The sequence below is a fragment of the Balaenoptera borealis genome (genome assembly GCF_965194805.1).
Source record: "Balaenoptera borealis genome assembly, chromosome: 17".
In the NCBI taxonomy this organism is placed as follows: Eukaryota; Metazoa; Chordata; class Mammalia; order Artiodactyla; family Balaenopteridae; genus Balaenoptera; species Balaenoptera borealis.
The window spans coordinates 61110429-61135164 of NC_138876.1; the positions used below are offsets into that span (position 1 = coordinate 61110429).

The 24736-nt window shown below is 32.6% G+C and overlaps 2 protein-coding genes across 7 annotated transcripts in view; one reads left to right on the forward strand and one right to left on the reverse strand.

The window, feature by feature from the left end:
* IL7 (interleukin 7) overlaps positions 1-8090 on the forward strand; it is a gene marked incomplete at its 5' end in the record, with an annotated part of 49527 nt that extends 41437 nt beyond the window's left edge. Inside the window, 4 exon segments of the mRNA XM_082363644.1 lie at positions 1911-1991; positions 3076-3207; positions 5613-5666; positions 7755-8090. Of these exon segments, the coding sequence (XP_082219770.1) occupies positions 1911-1991; positions 3076-3207; positions 5613-5666; positions 7755-7874 (387 nt within the window). The 3' untranslated portion in view covers positions 7875-8090.
* The window catches only part of ZC2HC1A (zinc finger C2HC-type containing 1A), a 91248-nt gene that overhangs the window by 9745 nt on the left and 56767 nt on the right, over positions 1-24736 (reverse strand). For 3 of the 6 annotated variants that reach the window (XM_082363539.1, XM_082363542.1, XM_082363538.1), the window contains one exon: positions 22128-24732. The exons of 1 other annotated variant lie outside the window; for it this stretch is intronic. In XM_082363539.1, coding sequence (XP_082219665.1) covers positions 24567-24732 — 166 coding nt within the window. In that variant the 3' untranslated portion in view covers positions 22128-24566. Of the gene's footprint in view, positions 1-17385; positions 17485-18079; positions 18131-19083; positions 20440-22127; positions 24733-24736 lie in introns of those variants that run through there. 2 more of the 6 variants (XM_082363544.1, XM_082363543.1) reach the window with 2 other exon arrangements.

Here is a 24736-nt window from a genome sequence, read left to right on the forward strand (position 1 = left end):
AGAAACTATTACTGATAAAGTAATTCTACTATTTGTTAAATCAAAAGATGGATATATAAGGTTCTTTCCAACTCCATGATTCTACATATCTTAGTCTGAGCCATCCTTCTCACAGGGCTTAAATGGAAACAATTTCAGAAAGCAACTGTAGTTGGCACTCATGTATGCTCATGTTGAATCTGTTCATAAAATGCACTAAAGTCAACTAGTCAACTATAATTGTGACTTTTATAGGAGTCAACCTTTTAAGTGAACCTTTTAAGTGAAAATTTTATCTACTGCTGTACACATTTGGCAAACAAATTACCTGGTATAAAAACATACTTTCTGTATCTGCCAAAAATGAGTTTTGTTAAATACCTGGAGCAATGGCTTAACCAATATGGCTTTTCAAATATTCGTGTGTCAAGCAATTTGTTAAAATGCTCCAAGAAATAGGTACTAGTTCATATAATATTTTTGGTAAATTGGAAAACATCATACAGATTAGCTGCACATTTATCTTCTTTTTTTGATGGATGGCATGGCAAAAATGAAAAGCATGTTTTATCAGAGAGAAATGTATACATGATTTATTGTCCTTCTTAGGGTTAAATGCAAGTCAATAGGAAAATGATTTAACAGGCAAACATTAATTTTCCACTATCTTTTCAGGAATATGTATAATGGCAACATGAGGATAGTTATAGAAAAATATATCTATTTGCACTTGAGATATTTGCGGTATGACTGGGATGTTTGGCACTAACAAATCTTCTGTTTACATAAGCATACTTTTACAAATATAAGAAGCGATGTACAAGTGTCCAAGGATGCATCATCTGCCCTTTACATCAAATGGCATAAGAAAATGGGACTGTGTTTTCTTGTCTCTTTTCCCCTATCAAGCTTGGCAGAGGACTTTGCCCATTGGCCTGTAGTAAGTGTTGAATGGTGAAATGAATGATTACGTGTTCAGGCTGTAATTCTTATAGGTAAAACAGATACATTTAAAGTCAGGATAAATCCAAAGACCATTTATGCTTTTCAATGGTGAGAAGAGTAATGCATATTTTTCTGAGAGGCAGATGAAGATTAGAAGCCCATGATTACATCCTGCCATTACTCCACTTTTTATCTGTTCCTTAGTTGACAACACATAGGCTAAGATTGATTGAAGTCCTTCTAGAAACTCTGATAGCATGGAATGGCTAGTTTGCTGGACAGAGCTAGTCCAATCCTGTGCATAAAGAATCTGAATCCTTAGGAAATTCTTCCTAATATGTCAAGTACATTCTTGATTCAGCTAATCCCCACCTTCTAATACTACATTCCTTAGAAAAGGAAAATGAGAATGTGCCAGTCTGCCTTCCCCCCTCTTACATGACAATGACAATGCACATATTCAATCTCACTTTTTTCTCAGCAAAATTCTACCTCAAACATCCCCAACTGGATTATTTAAAATGCTGCAGAATGAATTTCAACTTTACTTACTGTCAAGAGGCTTTCCCTTCATTCTAAAGTAAATTCCCTTTGTCGCTGTTTGATAGTGGCAGGAAATTGGACCAAATAACCTCTTAAATGCATCTTAACTTCATGATTTCAAAATTTATAGTACGTTGTCTATGTAGTATAACTTCTAAAATAGGTACTTTTATTTCCTCAAAAAAGCCAGTTTCTCTCAATGATTTCTGAGATTAACCTATGGAGTCTGGGGGAAGCTCTAAATACGTGAGGGTTTGTGTATATACTTGTTTATTCTTCAACTATAGACAACTATTCTTCCTGCCTAGTCAGCTAAGTCAGACTAAAGTTATTTTCCTTAAAGCGCACATATAAATACCAAGTATTATAACATTGTTATTTTTATAATTACTACATGCTAGAAAGGTCCCCAGTTTAACCATATTATTTTATATTTATTACAGGACAGCATGATAGACTTTGATAGCAATTGCCTGAATAACGAACCTAACTTTTTTAAAAAACATTCATGTGATGATAATAAGGTAATGATAATTATTTGGAGTTTATATGTCATTCAAGCTTGGTTTCATAGAAGCTTATATTTTTTGTATCTCTGTTAATTATATTGATTATATTAATAACACAGTCTTTTGGCTTTAACCCGACAATTCCCATTGATATGTTAAGTTATACTATGGTCTTTTATACTTTTATTTTATAAATAGCCCTATGCTTATTTGATAAATATTCCTTTTAATTTTAGCATTTCATTTTCACCTTGAAAATACTAGAAGAACTGCTGAATTCAAAGACACATATCTCTTATTTCCGAAATTTTTATGCAGGAAAATGCTTGTCAGAGTGACTGCTTGCACACACACACACACACACACACACACACAAGTAATGGGAGTAATTTAGTTGTAGGCATTTTGGAATTTTTTCTTTCAATATTTGCTTATCTTCAAACCACTACCATTTCTATTTGGTATAATATTACAATCTACAGAACTTCCAACACAAATTTGTGTCATCTGTTTCTGCAGAAACTAGTGTGCTATTCAATAGACTTTTTTTAAACTCACAATAGCTGAGTTAACCTCATGGCATTTAAGAGTATATCCATAAATTCTTTTTTTTTTAAATTTCTTACATTAAATATATGAAAAACTTGTTTTAGGTGAATAGGCCCTTTATTTTCTTATTGCCAGCTATTCGTCCATAGCTCAAAAAGGGCAAAAATAATAACAATAAGAAAAATCGCACATACCTTTCACTATTGTTGCTTCCAGAAGCCCTCTCCTTTAGTTTCCTTGTTTAAAATTGAATAAACTTGTTATATGTTCACTCATAAGCAATAAGATCACACATAGCAAAGAAAAGAGACTTTTAAAAATCAGATAATCATTAAACTGGGTTCTAGGCACTTTAGGCTGTCACCTGGGAGCTAAACAGTTTCAGTCTAGTGGCTCTTCAGTCATGCGATTAACTGGAATAGAAGAAAACTGGGGTGGAGGTGGGGTGTTACTTAGCAATACAGTTCTGGCCTTAGCCTCCTTAGGAAAGGCTATCACTTCTTAATATTTTATTTGAAACACAGCCCTTCTGATGTTTTTTCTGTAATAGGAAGCTTCGTTTTTATATCGTGCTGCTCGAAAGTTGAAGCAATTCCTTAAAATGAATATCAGTGATGATTTCAATCTTCACCTATCAACAGTTTCACAGGGCACATTAACACTGTTGAACTGCACCAGCAAGGTAAGCTGAGGACTGTTTGAACAAAAATGTAAACAACTCCAGTGATAAGATACTATCATTCTCTGATGATCAAGTCTGTTAGCATAGAAATCTAAGTGCTTATAAGAAAATTGAAATACATTTACTCAATTCTAGAAGAGGAAAGCCTCAACTTGTAAAGTACCTATTAATCTCTTGGCTAGGGCAAATAAATCATTTTTAAAAAGGTACTAAAAATAAATGAAAGCAACATTGTAAGTCAACTATACTTCAATTAAAAAAAGAAAATAAATAAATGAAAGAAAATAATAAATTTTATTGCCATAATAACTTTCAAGGAGGCTAGTGTAATAAGTTGGGTGAGGAATGGTAAATTTTTATTTCTAAAATGTCTTAATAATTTTAATCCATATATGTACACACTTATAAGAACTCATAGCCAATAAAATGGGTAATCAAATGTATTTAACAAATATATTTGTATGTAAAAATTGGGCATATTTATGTCCAACAATTTTCAAGTTTTTTGCCTCAATAATTTTGATAAGTATAGGGCTAAGTTTTTCCTACTTCTCTGCTAGTGGTCATGAAATGTAAACAATAAAACAAAATTTGGAAAACATTATCTTGACACTAGACAACAGTTTCTTCACCTGCAAAGTGGAGAAAAATATAGTACCTACATTATAGGATGTGAAAATGACATAATATAGAGTGCTTAGTACTAAAAAGTTTCAATAAATGTTTTATAATTACTATTATTATTATTATTTTTACTCCCTCCTCAGGAATTTTACCAGCTGCCACATAAAGCCAAAAATATTTCTTATAATTTTTAAAAGAAAATTTTAACATTTTTATGATAGAAAAAGGATTGTGTGTGTTTTTAATTTTTAATACTAGTAGTTGCCCACAGAAGGGAAAATGGTAAGACTGTCCTTGAGCCCTACTGACAGTGATGAAAATATATGTTGGACCGTATAAGTTGGTTGGACCACTTCATTTATCATTACATTATCTACTTGATGCAAGCCAGTGCCCTCTTGGTGTTGTGGATTTGCCAAGCTTATTTCCAATCTTGTCCCCTTACTAATGTTAGTTCCTTATATGGAATTTCTACTGTTCTCTTTTCTGAAAATCTGATCTCTCTTGTTCTATGCATCCTTCAAGGCCAAGCTTAAGATTCATGAAGACTTTACATTCTAGCCTACCATCTCTTAATCCTTATTTATAGTGATTTAAAGTACAGTCAGCCTTTCATATCCATGGGTTCTGCATCCTCAGATTCAACCAACTGTGGATCAAAAATATTCGAAAAAAAATCTCTAGAAAGTTCCAAGAAGCAAAACTCGAATTTGTCAAGCCACATCGACAACTATTGACACAGCATTTATTTTGTGTTTACAACTATTTACATAGCATTTACATTGTATTAGGTATTGTAAGTAATTTAGAGATGATTTAAAGTATACAGGAGCATGTGCCTGGTTATATGCAAATTCAGCGCTATTTTATATAAGGGACTTGAGCATCCATCCTTGGATTTTGGTATCCACCGGGGTCCTGTAACCAATCCCCCACAAATACAGAGGGACTACTGTACTATCTAATGCAGGAATAGCAAGTTCGTTTCATGTTGCTTACACATCCAGTTGCTTAGTAATGGCTTATGTTGAGTATAAGCTTCAAGTCAGGGCTTAACTGAAAAGACTGCAGAGCAAACTAGCGATATCACCTCTTGGCCTAGAAAGGGTTAAAGGTTATAGGTATGCTGTATATTTGCAATTCTTTCTCTCATGTGTTGAGCTTTGCATTGATTACCATATTCCAAAATCAACTAATTGTAGAAAAAGAAAATACACAAATAATTTAAATCTTGAAATTAAATAAAATTATGTTACAAAATTAACCTGCTACAATCCACATTTTTCTTGAAATGAGAAGGCAAGATGTTAAAGATGGTCAGCTATATTGAATTTTCTTCGTGAGTTAGGCATGCTACAGGCTTTTTATAGTTATTTCATTTTGCTTCTGTTGGGTAAAGCTGAATAAAATTTATGGTAAGGATTTAACAACTTAATGCTAATGTTATTTTCATGTTGATTAAAATTCTACTTTTGTCTCTGTTAGTATACTCTTCTATATTAGTTTTTCATACCTCACAGCAATTAACACAGTGCTGGGCATATTTGCAAAATTATGAATCCAGGTTATTCAGAAGACTAACCTCTCTTTTTTCTCCCTTTTCTCTGATATTCTATTTCTAAATGAAATTAGTATTCTGCCATACTAACAATAAATAATTTAAAGTAGATATTCAAATAGATTAGATGAGCTGAGAGTAATATGAAAATTAGCAATTACATTAATGGAAGGAGTAATAAAGGATTAATAATCAATATTGTAAATATGACTTGGTTTTTAAGGGTAAAGGAAGAAAACCAACTTCCCTGGGTGAAGCCCAACCCACTAAGAATTTGGTAAGAGTGATTGTATAGTTTTCTTTTCTTATCAGCTTTTTACTCAACTTAATTCCTTAATATTTCTCTTTGAATTGTTTCCTTTTATATGCTCGATTTTGAAAATATTCATTATAATGTTGGTAAAAGGAGAAGGGAGGTACCCCTTAGACATTGGATCCCTTTAAACTGCATTTTTAAAAATCACTATTTTAAAATTAAAGAAGCTAGGGGAAATGTCAGAGCATTGATTTTTTAAAAAGAAACAAAATTAAAACCTCAGTAGGTAACAGCAAAGGAAATGAACAATATAGGAGAAAATAAACTAGACAACAAGATACAAAGAAAAAAAGTTACTATAGTAAAGAAATACATATTAAAAATGAGAACCCATTTTATACCTATTTTATTAGTATAGATTGTACAGTATATACTGTATATGTATAATAGTATTTGAATAGTCTATATTTATATATATTTATACATTCTATTAGATTATTACACAAAATTATATAACAATGTAGAAAATATGAATGAAAAAGTCAGAATATTTAATTAAATCTGATTATACATTACAATGATATAAATATTAACTAGGATGAGACATAGAAAAATGAACACACCTGGTTCATGAGAGTGATAGATTCCTTTTTCACACTTCCGTTATGTAATTTGACCACTATATATATATATATATATATATATATATATATATATATATATATATATATATATATATATGGAAATTCCTTATTCCTCTTAGAGAAGCAGGGTGAGTCTGCATACCCTGGGACTCAGGAAACCCTAGGAATTCCACCTGAAGTGGAATAGTTGAAATGAATAACTGAGCAACATAAATAAATACATTGAGGGCCTCTGGCTAAGGGAATTTAGAAAGAAAGTTTAGAAAAAGGAGATAACATCTGTGTTCCCAGGATTACAGAGGCAAAATCATGGTTCTTTGTTTTTTTGTCTTTTTAATGAATGTTCAGTCTTGATCTTTGAGGAAAAGTCATGAAATATTCACATCTATGTATTTCAAACCTGCTTAGTCACATAAACTTCAATTTGTACTTTTTAAAGATGTCCTGGGACCCTCATTAAAGAGAAGAATATGACAAATTCTCCTTCATATTTATCTTTGAAATCTGTCCTCTAATCTTTTAAATGCATTATTTAAAGGGTATGTGTTACTGTCACTAAATATATAGCTAAAAGAGATCTGAATGTGACTAAACTAAAAATAGGACAAACAAGCTCAAGACCCAATCATTATACTTACTTGATGTGTGACTATGGCAGCTTATTTATCCTCTTTACATCTCAGTTGCCTCAAATGTGAAAGGTGAAATCATCAATTTCATAATTATTAAGTAGATAAAATGAAATACTGTATGTATAGCACTGAGCACAATATCCAACCTAGAAAACACCCAATAATTGGTTGTTATCTAAATGAAGAAATTACTCAACCCTGTACTAATCCACTTCCCAGAGACTCGCGGAAATATAACTGAGTATATGCACAGCTACTCTCTTATATGTCTTTTCTGTGTGAGGTATCTCTTTCTCCACTTTCTGTAGGTTGTACAGGTAGCCCTTTTTAAGATTTTTGTCAGGGACTGAAAACTAGCTTATAAGCCAGGCATCCTCCATACTCTAGGGAAGGCTAGGGAACAAGCTTAACCAGGTATATCCTTATTAATCATCTTTGACAAAATAAACTGAATATTTTCAGTATTAATTATTCCTTCCATAAAAGCATTTTTTCCATTGTAAAAAACTCAATTGAATAATGTACAAATCTTTCTCACAGAAGTTTAAATAGCACTCTTTATGTCCACTGTTGCAGTGGTGAGAATGACATCCACCGAACAGCTCTTTAATTAATCCTAAATCTTAAACCATAACAACCTTGACTTTCCTACACATCAATGATCACAATTATGGTTAGAAACCATAGTTTTAAAAAATATCATTCAAGATTCTTTTTAATTAAACCAAATTTTTCGTATAACCTAGCATAATGGATATTAAAGATTAAATATTTTAAAATGTGTATTTTTATAAAAATGTGAACTTAAAAACTTTTTTTATATATTTCTCTAGGAAGAGAATAAGTCTTTAAAGGAACAGAAAAAACAGAATGACCTGTGTTTCCTAAAGATACTACTACAAAAGATAAAAACTTGCTGGAATAAAATTTTGAGGGGCGCTAAAGAACATTGAAAAATACGGAGTGGCAATATAAAAACTTAAGAGCTTTATTTGTATCCTCCAAGAATCTATCTGCTTATGCAATTTTCCAGGGTAGAATGCCTTCTGGAAGTTACTGAATGCATCCTGGTAAAAACGGATTACAGCAATTGAGAAATCCTTACTGCAGTACTAGAAGATGGACATAAACAGTGGAAACCAAACGCTGCAATCAACAAACTATTTCACATGCATGAGGATATATATCAATCGGTATTAATTCTGAACTGATTTTTGTAAGACAATCCATGTAAGATATTAGTTGTAATAATACTTTTTAAACCTGTTTAAAATTTTCAGAAGACATATAAATTCTGTGAAATGTATAAAGTTTACAAGGATTAAAAATTAACATTTCATTATTACCAAAATAATTTTATGGCCCACTATGCATCAGCATACTGCAATGAGAGTGGAAATTGTTGTCATCTGTGCTGGAAATGTTTCAGAGTTACAGTGAGATATGGATAAGGCCCATGAGAACAAGAGTCATACAGCTTACAGGAGCAGTAGCATAAAGGAGTCCAAGATAATTGAGAGATGTAATTAAACATGAATGTATAACATAGTGCCTTTAATAAATGATATAACAGATGTTTTAAAATGAGGATAGAGAATAATTTCACAAAATAGAAAGTCATCTGTTCTAAGGATGCTAAACCATAGTACTGAGTTGCTTTTGTCATTTATATGTAATAAAATTTGTCTAAATGAGTTTGCAATTTGAGAAGTATATTTTTAAGAGAATAATATATGTTGGCTTTTTAATTAATGGAATGTATATATTTAATTTTGACACTCTATCTGTATATAAAAATATTTTCATACAGTATTACAATTTACTTTGGATAACATTTCTCCTTTGATAATAAATGACCTATGTATTAACACTGTCAGATTCACTTAATGAATCCCAATAGGAGTTTTGTTTGTTTGTTTTTTGGCTGTACCATGTGGCTTGCAGGATCTTAGGTCCCCAAGTAGGGATCGAACCTGGGCCCCCTGCAGTGGAAGTGTGGAGTCCTAACCACTGGACCGCCCAGGAATTCCCCCAACAGAATTTTTTAAGATCAAGATTTTTAATACTATACCACTATTTGATTTCTCACTTTCACTGAAATATAACCTTTAATCTCTTATTATTGAGAATGTACATGAGACCGGGACCGCCAAACTATACAAGAACAGGAACACTACTTTACTTCCTATGTTAAATTTTAGTCTTTTTAAAGAAACTTTTGTATATACCAGATGCAGCTTAGAAAGGTTTGCCAACAGTCTTCACTTACTTATGAAGGGAACTGAAACCACTATTCTAGGCAAGCCAAGAGTTCTAAAACAGCCACCACGGCCTCATCACCACCTGGTTAAGAGCTGACTGGCTTTATTTGATCTACTGACGATACTCAGGTGCCATCCTCAATGTGTGGAGGTAAGACCTTCCTCTCAGTTCGTGTCTGTCTCTCTGCATCTCTTTCTCACTCTCCCCAACCTATATGGAGTTTCTTCCTCACTGGTGCAGATAGCTGTATAGAATTGTACAGACTATTGTATAGAATTCACTGTTTACCCCATTAATGAGGTGTTGACCCAACTATGTTTTTTGTTTGGTTTTCATTATTAACTCCAGAAAAGGGAGTTTACTAATACTTCTCAGGAGCAAATGATTCTTCACCAAGCTTTTTCTTCAGATGGACTTTTCAAAGTAGGCTATTATTCCTTCCACCACTAAACAGGTCAACTATGTGGTACATTTCCACCCTGATGAACTGGTGCTATTGGTAAACCATCAGCTATGAAATGGTGAAATTTTAAATTTCTAAAGGGAAACTTAAAACTGTTCTTTAAGATGTTTCCTTGAAGGCTGTCTATAATGTTCCCAACAGTGTTGAAAAAATGCTGAGATTGTGGCAAAATAAGGAACAATATTTTAAAATGCTTTATTAAAATTTTCTTCCATTTTAACCTTTGACCTTGATTTTTATCATTTGTTTATGATAGAATTGAATTTTACAGAAAATTCACACTCAAAAATTTTTATTCAGCATGGTGTGTCAAATGCTTGGAAAAAAATATCCAGGCTTTTATGGTTATATTTCCCTTCTATGTTTCCTAGCTACTAGCAAGGTAAGTAAAGACAAGGTAGGTTGGTTAATAATGATCTTGGATACTATATTTTTTTATTATTTCTATCCCCCAATTAGACTTGTTTTATCTCAATGAACATTTTCTTTCAAATATGTATGTGGATGCTTTCAATCAGCATTTTCTAAAGTTTGTCTCAAGAAACCCTAAAACTTATTGATTCTTAAAAATAATGACAATAATAATAATAATAATAATTAAAACCCCAGAGAATTCTGAGTTCTGAGGTCAGATAATTTTCTCTTGGTGACTCATAATGCATGTAATTTAAAACCCTGTAAACTCATAAAGCTTTTTTAAAAAAAGTTTAACACTAACATAGCATTTCCAAAATTTGACTACAGAACACTTTTATGTAAAAACCATTAACCTATCACACTTTGAGGACTATTGCTTTATACAAAGGAACTCTGTTAAAAGTCTTTTAAAATAAGCTTTAAAGGGATCTGCTGAAGGAAATACTCCTTTCAGGATTAAGATAGTTCTTAACAACTAGAAGTTCTTACAACTAGTTCTTACAACTAGTTCTAGTTCTTACAACTAGAAGTGTTTCTTTTCTTTAAGCCATTCTTTCATTGACAGCCAGTTTAAGGACATCTCATCAAATATACTGTAAATATTTCTCTAGAAACACACATTTCTACTCTACAGTCTGTATAGTACTCTGTCCATGCAATCTTCATATCTTTAGTCATTATGTTCTTACTGCTTAGAAAGTTCTTCCAAATTCTATGCAGATCCTGCTCAAACTTCAAGGGGCATCTTAATTCCTTTCTTCTCAATTGCTGTGACTTCCATGGTAGTTGTAGATAAGGGATAAACTTGTTTTATTGTGCTTCGCTTTATTGTGCTTCACAGATACTGGGTTTTTTACAGATTGAAAATGTGTGGCAACCCTGTGTCAAACAAGTTTATCTGTACCATTTTTTGCAACAGAATTTGCTCACTTCACATCTCTGGTTACATTTTGGTGAATCTCGCAATATTTCAAACTTTTTTATTATTATTATATGTTATGGTAATCTGTGATTTCTGACGTTACTATTGTAAAAAGATTATGACTCACTGAAAGCTCAGGTGATGCTTAGCATTTTTTATCAATAAAGTATTTAATTAAGGTATGTACATTGTTTTTTTTTTTAGACACAATGCTATTGAGCACTTTTTAGACTACAGGATAGTGTAAACATAATTTTTACATGCACTGGGAAACCAAAAACATTTATGTGACTCGCTTTATTGCAGTGGTCTGGAACTGAACATGCAATATGTCAATAGTCTGCCTCTAATGCTAATATTTCCTCCTTTAGTTGCCCGTAGAACTTAATTGCCTGCATTGTGCATTATTATTTGATCATATTCCTCTTACTACTTTATCTTAAATACAATTATTATTAATTTTTCTATTCACAGTTGTTTAAAATGTTTTCTCTCCCCTGAAAGAATGTATGACCTTTTGTTTCCTTCAGCACTTAATGGATAAAGCCACACATATGGTAGTTAATAAAGATGAATTGTAAATTAATTAATAAAACCTATTTAAATAATCCAGAAAATACATTTCTACAATATAATTACTTAAAGATAGATAAGGGCCATAAAACATAACTAATTTAAATGAACATGGCCTCTCAACTTCATCTTCTCACAATCTCAATGGAACTTTCTTTGATTTCTAAACGTTATTAGTTGTGAAACATCTTTCAGTCTTGATTCTGACCTAATAGGAAATCTTTTAGAATAAGAGAAAAAAAATAGGTAGATATATTGATAATTGCCAATTCCAACAGTTTTTAATGTCTAAATATCAAAATATATGTATTCATCTAGATCCACAAAATTAGTATTTGAGAAAGATGCAAAAATGGTTATTTTCATTTAGGAATAAACTGGGGTTTGTTTTTCTACCTCTCCATACAAAATGGTAAGAAAGAAGTACACTTTTCTGTATAAGAAATTTTCTAAGTGGGGGATTGGTTAGTGTTTTTTAAGATACTATCCTGAAGGTGAATTAATTTTCTATCACATTTAAAATGAAGAAAATGTAGACAAGTGGCAATATTCACAATTTAAGTTTTGTTACTCTTGCATGCTGATTTATTCCTTTTCTTTCAAGACTCATTCTAAGGGTCCCATCCTTTCTGAAGTCTTTTCACACCTTCCCAGGTGGGGTTGACGATTCCTTTGTTTGTGTCTCTACTGCTAAGCTCAGCAAATAACTCAATCACCAGATGCTACCATGTGGAAAATGGACATGTGTTTGCCAATTTCCATCTTTGATGCTTATCACAAATTTTCTTATGTCTGAAATAATCTGGTTCCAACAGGAGCATTTTACTTAAAAATTTAATTAAACAGAAGAAAATCTAATAAATTGTCCTGGAAGTGGTCCAAATACTATCACAAATAAAAGGAGTTTAGTTTGCAGAGCATCCCATATGGTGAGATAAAAGCCTTCTAGTAGAACCAGAAAGATCTGACAGAAAAGTACAAAACAACAGTTATTTACTCTGTCATCTCCTTGCCTTCTTCCCAACAGAAAGTCTTTTGCTGTGAAAAATCTTAAATGTGTAGACCAATACATCTTTCTGCTTAGGAAAGAGTTTCACTCAGGGGAAATTACTAGGGTTGGGACTAATATATTCAGAGCCAATGGGTCTAAAGAAGAAGCTCCAACTTTTGAATACTGACCACTTAACAGGAAGATGCAACACAAATACAGATAATTCATTCACTCAACAAAGACTTATTAAGCATCCATCTCTAATGTGATAGTTCTGATCCTATTGGTACAATAGAGTCTGTGCTTTCATGAAGCATATATTCTAGGAGAGGAAACAGTAAACAATAAATAAACACAATTACTACAGAAAACAAGTTCTAATGGAAAAGAAAAAAAAACACAGACTGGTGGAAAGAGGTGGTATTTTAGGTTAGATAATCAAAGAAGACCCCCTTTTAAGAGAAGACTTTTGAAAATATTTTCTTAGTCTCAAAAATTTTAGCATTTAATACATGACTGGCAATATTTACACATTTAATAAATTTCATTGAAGGATTCAAGTCATTTTGCAACAGAAATCAAAACAGAATGCTTCAACTATAGTACATGATGCTGTCATAGAAATAAATTATGAAATTACCAAATGTTTGACTTTGAAGTAGTCTGCTACCCTAAAGTAGTGATACACAAGCTTTACTTTTTAGTTTGAAATAATTTCAGATGCATAGAAGAGATACAAAGAGTACAGCATGTTCCCATATCCCCTTTACCAAGTTTCCTCTAATGCTAATATCTTACAAAACCATAGTACATTTATCCAAACTGAAACATTAGCATTGTTTGTTGTGGGTGTGGTTGTGCTGTACATTGTGGGATGTTTAGCAGCATCCCTGGTCTCTACTCACTTGACACCAACAGCATCCTCCGCCAAGCAGTGACAATCACAAATGTCTCCAGCCATTGCTGAACTGTCTCAGAGAGACAGTTGAAACCACTGTCCTAAAAGTTTTTAGAGTCATATGTTTTACAGTTAGGTCTATGACTCATTTTGAGTTATTTTTTTTTTTTATTGGAGTGTAGTTGTTTTACAATATTGTGTTAGTTTATACTGTACAGCAAAGTGAATCAGCTATACGTAGACATATATCCCCTCTTTTGGATTTCCTTATCATTTAAGTCACCGCAGAGCACTGAGTTCCCTGTGCTATATAGTAGGTTCTCATTAGTCATCAATTTTATACATAGTATCTATAGTATATATATGTCAATCCCAATCTCCCAGTTCATCCCACACCCTCTTCCCCCTTAGTATCCATACATTTGTTCTCTACATCTGTGTCTCTATTTCTGCTTTGTAAATAAAATCATCTATACCAAATTTTTCAGATTCCACATATATGCGTTAATATATGATATTTGTTTTTCTCTGACTTACTTCACTCTGTATGAATATAAGGTGTGTATTAAGGTTCATTTTTTTGCATATGGACAATCATTTGCCATTTGTTGAAAAGACTATACTTTATCAACTGAATTACTTTTGTGCTTTTGTAAATTTCAGTTGACTGTTTTTGTGTGGATTGAGTTATGGATGTTCTATTCTGTTCCAGTGATCTAAATGTCTATTTTTTCTACAAAACCACACTGACTTGATTACTATGGCCTTATAATATCTAGAAATTGGGTTGAATGAGTCCTCCAAGTTTTTCTTTTTCAGAATTGTTTTGGCTATTCTAGTTATTTTGCCTTTCCATATACATTTTAGGATCAGGCTGTCAAACCACAAACTCCACCACCCCCCCCAAAAAAAACCCAAAAACTTAATGGAATTTTGATTGAGATTGCATTGAGTCAACTGGGGAGAACTGACATCTATGCTATGTTTATTCTTTGAATTAATAAACACAGAATATATATCCTTAGATTTTTGTGTTCTTTCATCAGTGCTTTATAGTTTTCAGCATACACACATTTTGTTACATTTATGCATAACTATTTGTGTGTGTGTGTGTGCGTGCCTGCATGCTATTGTATTTAAAATTCAAATCCCTATTGTTTATTGCTGCTATATAGGATTAACTGAGTTTTGTATATTGTCCTTGGATCCTATGACCTTGTTAGAACTAAACTTATAAGTTCTAGGTTTTTTTGGTAGATTCCTTGAGATTTTCTACATAGAAAATCATGTCATCTGTAAATAGAAGTCATGTGTTCCATGAATGTAGAAACTTCTAAAATCTCACTTTTTAAATTCTTAATTTACCTTCAGCATAACCCCACCAGCCAAGATTTTGTCAAGCTTTACTTTTTGAGGTATTATGAAAGAGATACAATGAATTTGCTTTTTTAAACTATACGTTACTCCACTCCATCATCAGAAAATTTGGATACGTATTTCCCAGAGGTTTGTCTCTTTACTGCCATTGAGAATCTTTGCACCAGATTAATACTAATAAAGAGTTATTAACACATTTTCTACATAAAATATTTCACTTCAGTTTTCAAATTTGCTAGTTTGAAGACTATTACAAATATAAACAAATACTTGTTTTCCAAACATGTCAGTCATTCCCTGGCATATCCACGCCTCCTGTAAGGGAGTCTACACCACCCATGACTTCTGCTAAGTGACTCTGTTCTTAACCACGTGAACTCATGTCTCTATCCCTACTAATGGGAAGAAGGTATAGGGCATCTGCTCAAAGTACAACTAATTGGTAGACTGGGTAATGATCTGTGATGTATGTCACATAGCTTGAGAAGAGGAACTAGTTCAGGTGCTCTGTTCCAGAAATTTGAGCCACAATCCTAAATAAATTTGCCCAAAGTTAAGTCTGAAATAGAACGTTTTAAGGTTTTATTAAGTTGGGCATTGGCAAGCTAAGGAATGGGAGAAGAAGAAAGGTACATAGTAGTGAGTGAAGAAGATAGGCAATTAGAGAATGGACAGATGAGCTAAGAGAAGCATAGAGGCTGGCAGATGGACCAATACTTAGAGCTTCCTCAGGACCTAATGACCTTCCAGTTTTAGCCCACATGCATCTTTTATTAACCCTCCCTCCTGCTTTTCAAGGTATCTTAGAAGGATCTCTGTTCCACACATTTGAAGGTTATGTTGAGATTATTTTACATTGATGAATGAGGAAATAGGAATGAAATATAAGTTTATGAATATTAGGTACTATATTAAGAAGGTAAAATTAATGACTAAACTTTGCCTCCCTAAGTAAGACAAAATAGCTGAGTCAATAACAAATAGGGCTTCATTTCTAGTGAGTGGAAACCTGTGAAATGAAGAAGCAGCTCATTTTGTGTTACACTCAAGTGGGGTTGGAAAGTTTCAGTTTGTTTCAACTCTAAATTGTATCACGTAATGCTTTCACGAAAGCTGAGTGTTAAGAGAACTTAATTTAATCGATACACATGGACATTTTAGGATAGAATGGGTGACGACTATTTTCGTTTGCCTTTTATTTCTCATTCATTTAGGGGCCAAAGAACACATATTCAGAGTATATGTTTAAGGCAGATCACATCACTCCCTATTCCTATCTTACTCTGAGTAAGCCAAAATCATTTTGGTGGCCTCTACAGCATGAACAATCTGGCTACCTTAAATTTCTAATCTTCTGTTCCTTGCTCACACCATTCCACATTTCCAGGGGTCCTACCTCAGAGCCTTTGTTCTTTTTTATCTTCTGCATGAAATACTCTTTTCTCTCTTGTCCACCTGCATGCTTCAAGATATTAAATACTCTTAACAGAAAGCACTTAAAATTAGGGGGAACGATCCAACAAACAATTCAACACAGTAAACAAAAAGGGCAAACAGTAAGGGCTCACCCCTCTTGAAGTTGTGGGCTCAAATGTCACTTTCTCAGTCATCATCCTTCAACACCCTACTTAAAACTGCAACTCATGTCCACTCTCCCTCCTATCTCATTCTAACCACCTCTTCCCCGCTTCATTTTTCTCCATAGCACTCATCACATTCTAATGCAACATATATTTATTGATTTAGCTTCTTTATTTTCAATCTTCCTCCACTAGAATGTAAACTTCAAAAGGTCAGGGACTTTTGACTGTTTTGTTCACTGCCCCTAGAATAGTGCCTGGCACATAATAGGAATTAAATAAATATTTGAGGAACATATAACATGTACATATATCCAAAATTATATAATAAGCAATTTATATCATTTATTGCGAACCTGTTAAGTGTCAGACCTTGTGGCAAAGATTTTATACACATTACTGATAATCCTAAAATTAGCCCTGCCAGATGGATATAATTACATTAACTTAAAGTACATTTCTTAAAATTCAGTTTGTGATTATCTAACACCACGCTTGGGATGAGGAAAGGTGTCTTAACTCAGTACATTGAAGAGACCTGCTGTAGAATATGGTTTTAAGCACTTTTCAAACGGGAAGCACAAGGTCATAACAAATTCTACCTTTGAAAAGTTTTTTAGTTCAAATAACAGATACCAGTCTACTTAGTTTAAGCAAAAAAGAATTTATTAAAAGCTATTGGGTAACTCACAGAATCTCTGGAAGAGCCCGCTAATCAAGTCTGGCAGTTGTTCAGTCAGAAACAATGCCCAAATCATAATGAAAGACTACTCCAGTGGAGGACAATCAGCTGAAGTGCCACCATGGGGACATGTGACTTTAAATTTTCAAGTTAAAAGTAAAACAACTTTAAATCATTTAGCATTTGGACTGAGATCTGAAGCTCTGGACTCACATTTTAGTGCTGCTGTCACAGATATTGTGTATACAAATGTAAAGAGAAAGATTCCCAATTGCCTTTGAAAAAGCATCATTTAGCACTGATATTTTAATAACCCATTCCCTTTAATGCATTTGATGTCATTTGACTTCTTCAGATGAATCAGTGTGTTCTTCCTGCTTTTCCCCTTGGCATAGTCACTGGTTCAGAGTTAAAGAGTAACAAGTCACATCTTGCAATAAGGGTGCCATTTCTTGACTCTGCCACAGTTCCCTTCAAAGCCCAGTGTCTCCCCACCATCCTCAATAGTAAAAGATGCTATACAGCGTCTGCATTACTTGTTTCAGAATCTGAGTCTGGTCGGTAGTTCCCAAGTCACATGACTACTCCCTAGCCACAAGAAAGGATGGAAAACTAAACTCTGACTACAATTTTGAAGCAGTGGGATTCAATACAGCAAACTCACCAAACACAGGATTTTCAAAAGATGCTGTCCATAAACAGGGAAAATGCCCATTACAGATAGTAAGAAAATTTAGGTTTAAAATTAGATCAAGATAATTTTTCACTACTATGTTTTGAGCAGTGTTTAACTTCTAGTATTGTTCAAAGTTTTCTACTTAAATTATAGTAAAATATCTAAGGCAGTGAGTGATAAGTGCCCCTCCTCCTCATATCAGCTTTCTGGTAATGGCATCACTGAGAAACAATCTTTCTAGAAATACTTGAGGGAGAATCATAACACTGTTTATCAAAAGCAAAGACCATGAGAATACAGTGCCTCACGAAGGATACAGAGGTGATCTAGCAGACGTGTTGCGTATTCAGATGGTGTTTTGATTTTGTCTGTAGTAAGAAATAAATTGAAAAACAAACCTATTGTTTTAAATTTTCAATTTAACAGAATAGCATGTTTCCAAAGAGAATCACCCTTGAAGAATAAGTGTTCAAAATAAAGAATTTCTGATGTTTCTTGTGAGGTACATATGAGTTTTCCCTATAAGGACTCTTAAGTTTGGGAAATTAGTAAAAATGGAAAGCTATTTTTAAAACGTTCTGGTTTTTCAAGTATTCTTCTTAATTAAAATAACGAGAAGAAAAGATAACAAAAAATCTTTAAAGTTTTAAAGTATAGTAGGTATGTGAAAATAGATGTGAATGTTTCAAATACACACACACACACACACATACACACACGCGCACACACACACCCATATACATACATGCACACATACACACATATACACACACATACACACACAGATATACACACATATACACACACATATACACACACAGATATACCCACATATACACACACATACACACATATACAAACACACACACAGATATACCCACATATACACACACATATACACACAGATATACCCACATATACACACACACATACACACATATACAAACACACACATACACATATACAAACACACACACGCACACACATACAAATACACACACGCACACACACACACACACGCACACATATACACACACGCACACACACACACAACAGGCACATACACACATACACACGTGCACACAGAGACACGCACATACACACACATACACACACGCACATACACCAACAGGCACATACACACATATGCACACACACAGACACGCACATACACACACACACACACATACACACACACATACACCAACAGGCACATACACACATATGCACACACACATACACACACACATACACACGCACACACACATACACACACGCACACATACAAGCACACACACAGATATACACACGTACATACACATACACGCACACACATACACACACACATACACGCACATACACACACATACACGCACATATATTTTTTGCTCCCACAGCTCAACACAATGGCAAAAAACAAAAAAAAGAATAAACCTCTAAAATATATAGACAAGGTTTCATTTTTACTTTATGCTCTATAAATTAAAAATTCACTTGTATTCCTTGGACTCTTCAAATCACAGGTGATAAACAGTTAAGGGAGGGAGGGCTATATGAGAATATAATACGACTAAAATTCAAGAAAAATTATCATATTAATATTATACATAGAGTTGACACAAACCACTTTCAGCAACAGAGGTATCAGAAACTAACTAGCTTAACTATATTACAAGGGCTATCATCTACATTTGTGAATGTCGGAAAACAAATGAAGATGAGGTAGTGATTTTAAATAAACGATTATCACATACACGTGATTCTGAAAAACATAACCCTCTTCATTTTTTAAAGATTAAAAAAGTATTACATATTCATTTAAAAATTGACAATACAAAAAATATAAAGAATATGTAACATCACAAATACTTAGTAGAAACAAGGAAAATATGATGAGGAATATATTTCAAGCCTTTTTATTTGTGCAATCTTTTATATAGCTGGAATCATTTTTACACACATTCCCTATTTTAGGCTATTTGTCCTAATAATAAAACATAACCTCATCATGCCATTAAAAATTATTTGAAAGTGATTTATTAACTTACTAAATTAATTTTTATCGCTACAAATAGTAGTACTATTAAATGTATTCTGCATAAATATTTTTCTTTAGATTACTCCTTCAAGAAGAAATACATCTTAGAAATAAAATTACTGGGTTATGAGGTATGTGTATTTTAAAGGCTTTTAAAGTAAATTTAGTCAACTTCTTCAAAAAGTATCAATTTATATCTCCGCCATCAGTAGGTAAGGACATTTATCTTAATGCCCCAGACGGTTTTCAGTTTTATTATAATTTAAGATCACTGATTTGATGAGTGAAAATCAGCATTTCATTGTCAAGTATAATCTACTCACCACTACTGGCAGCCTCCTATCCCCGGCCTTACTGTTGCAGATTCAAAATAGGCATAGAAACGGAGCAAAGAGAGGGAAAAAAAAAAAAGGACAGTGAAAGTGAAAGTGAAGAGTTACGTGAGATAAGATTGAACAGCTGGAATGGTCAGTAACTTTTACTCAACACTGATTTTCCTCAGTCCTCAGGACAGTCCACGTACTTCACATTTTACAGCTCTGACAAACCCCACCACACACATATCCTTCTCCACTGCCACTTGCCTTTTCCCCACTAAAAGGTGGTGCAGCTCTCACTTATATTCTACCAAGTTTTCTCCTAAGCATTGGGACAAGGAAGGAAAAAAAAAGAAAATAGGAAATGGTGAACTGTATGACTTGTGATAAGAAGCTTCAACACTTAATAAAGCATTTTATTGGTACTTTTACAAGGAAAAGTTCCATTAAGATGAATCCTTTCACAACATTGTAAATCAACTATACTTCAATTTTAAAAAATCCTTCTTTTTGTCCTAAGTTGTAATTGTCTGTTTATATAACAGCTTTTCCAAATACTTCAGGACACGGACTAAATCACATTTTACTTATATCTCTTGATTCTTAGCATTTCATAGATTTAAGAACATGTAAAGCATTTTTTTAACCGTTTGGAAAGGTTTAGCTTTGTGCATCTTACATTAGTTGGTCTAACCACTTATTTAGCTCCTATCTAAATCGATGTCACTTGCGTATGTTAGATATAATGTTAAGGCTAGCTGACTGAAGGAAAAAAAAATCCCCATCTTAAAGGAGATTGTAACTGCTTTACAATTAAGATGAAATGTTAAAGTAATAGTACAAGAATTACTTGGTAATGTGCATAAGTAATATGTTTGAGATGCATAATTTTGCTAACAAAATTATGTGAGGTGTTAATATGAAATATTTCTATCAAAAACTGCCAGGCTGGTGCCCAAAATGAGCTACACTAGGTTTCCTAAAAACAAACAAACAAACAAAAGGCATATAGGATATTAAAATCATGACAAAATAAACAGCAAAAAAACTACATCTTATAAATCTCTGTAATTTCACATTATCAAAAAAAAAATCATACTTATTGCTGAGAGGCCTTCAAGTAGTAACTGGAGGCTGGCAATATAAATTATCCAAAAGCACCCTCTAGTGGCAAAAAAGCAATTCACATATAAAAGCAAAATTGTATAGAAATAATGAATTATCATGACAATAATATTTAACTAAAAATTTTCTAAATGAAAATAAAAATGAGTGTGGCTACCATAAACTTTGTTTCAATGATTCTCCACTGCTCTACGCAATAACATAGTCAGCTGGAAAAATCAACCTATCATAGTACTAAAAATACACTTACCATTAAAAACACGAAAATATACTTAGCATATAAAAATACATATATCTGCAATGCTAATAAAGACATAAGAGTTCTGCTGACTTTCTGTAGCTATGTACCTATTCTATTATTTTTTCATTCCCTGAGCTTCTACTCATGGTAGAAAGTGCCCACCTCTAGCCTAAGGAAAATTGAGTGCAAATTAAACATGTCTAATCTGATCATATTTTCACTAGAGACAGCTCCTGTTTAAAATTTTAAATATGATGATCTAAATCACTAAGTATTCATCACAAATACTTTCTGCCATTTAACTGTATATTACCTAATTAGAAATATACATAATGTTTCCTATCAACCTTGATTTCCCTAATGTTTTCAACTGCTAAATTTTATTGGCTATGAAGAGAATGTTTCTATGCCTTAAAAATCTTGTGAAGAAACATATTTATAATGCTTTGAAGTTATAAAACACTTCAATTCAATAAAATGGCAATAATTCCTTTAAAAGCTGACAGCACAAAAAAACTGCCAATGAAAACTCTTTTCTCATTAAAAAGTCTATATTCTGACTTCAAACATTTTCTTTATGTTTCAGTACATTCTTATCTTTCTACCTGTTTCTGGATAAAAGATAAGACATCAATGAATACCAGTTGGCATTTTTTTGCTTCATGTCTTTATTGAATAGATTCAAAAATGAAGACATTATTTGTAATTAAAAAAACAGTGAACAAGAGACAACAGCAGCCATAATAATCTTACTTTTCTAAGCTAATAACTTTCAGAATATTACATAAGCAATTTTTACATTTTTAATTTATGCTTACAATCATCTTTTTATCCTACCACAATGGAAAATACTTGTGAAAATAAATAAAAATAAAATAAATGATGCATAGATCAAGGAAAATTTCTTAAAAACTGAACTATTGCACAACAATTCAACATGAGAATAATATATGCAAGTAATATAAAAATGCATTTAAATACATTGCATCATGTTTCATTTCATAAATATATTTCACCTACTTACTGTTTATAATAATCTCTGGGTTCTGGAATTAGATGATTTCTTACCAACCCATTTCCATGTAGTACATTATAACATTTACTTGCCACAGTAAAATTCAGTGAGAAACAAGCACGTGCCACTTTAAGCTCATTCACCTATCCCTTCCTTGGGCAGACAAAAAATGTGATGTTTAAAAATATATTTGAAAGAAGACAGTGCTCAATTCTAGATCAAGACAAGAGTTTGAAGTTCTTCTTCATATGATTTATAATAATTAGAAGAACAAACTATTGAAATGGAATCCTAATATGTACATTATTCTAAATTTATTACAGCTTATTCTAGTTGATGGAATAAGCTGCAATAAATTTTTTTGACTTTTGACCCTTCCTTTTGACCAGTATGATTGAATAAAGGCAACCAGAAAAAAAATTAATAGAAAGAAACTATAAGGTAAATAATTCCCATTACTACTAAGTTATCCCCTGCCCAAATGAAAAAAACAAAAAAAAAACCCCAAAACAAAAAAACTAATGAATAAAATTATAAAGTATATGTATAAATAAATTTCAGAGAAAGTTATAAGCCACAAATTTCTACACTGATCCTTACAACTGAACAGAATCATAAATAAGAAGTTAGAAATTGCCTATAAAAGATCTGCTTGTACCTTTATAATAAGATCAAGGCTCTGTTAGGTTTGATTCGACAAACTACTACTGAATTACTGAATATGGCTGCACAAGCAATCAAAGATGTCTACTACTAAATACTATGTTACACTGAAAGTGACAATGATTAAAAGCAGTATTTTAGTCAAAGTTAAAGAGGAAGTATAATTACATTTTTGTGAATGTTTAATTACATAATAAATCAGCTATCCATTAAAGCAATGCATTTTCAGTGGCTTTTTATTGTGATGTGAATGGTGATTCAGTGCTAAACACTAGAAAGGAAATATGAGTAGGAAAAATTAGATGTTCTCTTAACCTACCCATAACTACATATAACTACACTTCAAGTGACTAAAATTCAAATCCGTTTAAACCTGCATGCCCTGCACTAATGATTAATTATTGAAGTTACTGTCTATTAGGTGAGATGGTTTGTTTTAAAATCCATTAATACGATTTCTTCTAAATCAAGTACATAGATATAAATGCAAGATTTTGCAAGGAATTTTTTGCATCTTCTATTAAATAATTAATATGCAAACTTTGCAAAAATGAAGTAGCAAATTAAAACTACTGTTCAGACATGAGTTTATGGAAAAGAAAGAAAAAAAGTGAAATTTGAAGACAATTAGCAGTAGAAAGAATATATGTTCAACTAATACACACTGAGTTAAAAAATCATTCAGCTATACCTAGAATAAGATACATCTGTATTTTCAGCCTTGTGTCTCTGAAAACAAAAATTGCATAATTACATTTTAAAGAACTGAGTAAAGATCTCTAAATTATATAATCAATAATACACCGAGTAAAGGGCAACAGAGACCATAGGGGTTTTTTTCCCCTCTCTTTTTAAAAAATATTTATAAAATTAATTATTAAAGAGCTCTACAGGAAAATGACCTCACCTAACTAACTGTAACTAAAAATATTCTCTTCAGTTCCAAAATTCCAAGCATCCCATCCTAAATGATACTATCTGAAAATAGGCACCAATAATAAAAATGTTTATTCTGAATTTTTGCTCAAAGTAATGATCATCTTAAAGCTTAAAGGGCTAAGCACTAGTGTTTGAGAGTTTGTGGAGGTATGCTTAATGTGCTTTAACAACAACAGAAAAGTAATACCTAAGTTAATGATTCCACTTGAAATTATTTTCTGACTGATAAGTGAATATCTCCTTGTGTGGCACAGTTTAGGTTGTCAGGTATTTATTATATACAGTATATGTACACACACATATATACACACACACATTACACAGCCAAAGGATTATGCTCCAAAAACTGTTGAAAAAAGTATTATGAATGATTTTAGCACAAAATCACTAGAGGAAGTGCTCTAGATGTCCAAGCAGCAACAGTCATAAAATTCTGGACTTAGCTCTTTTTCTTTTTGGATTCTGTTCACAGAACCATTCTTCGAACGCCACATTCACAGCAGAACTTTGCCCATTCTACAGGGTATTTAGTCCCACACTCATGGCAGAATTTTGGTAAGTGTACCACTGAATTTCCTTCAATGCCTTTAATGTTTCCACCATTAAGTGAAGAGACATAGTCTCCATCTGGCCTGG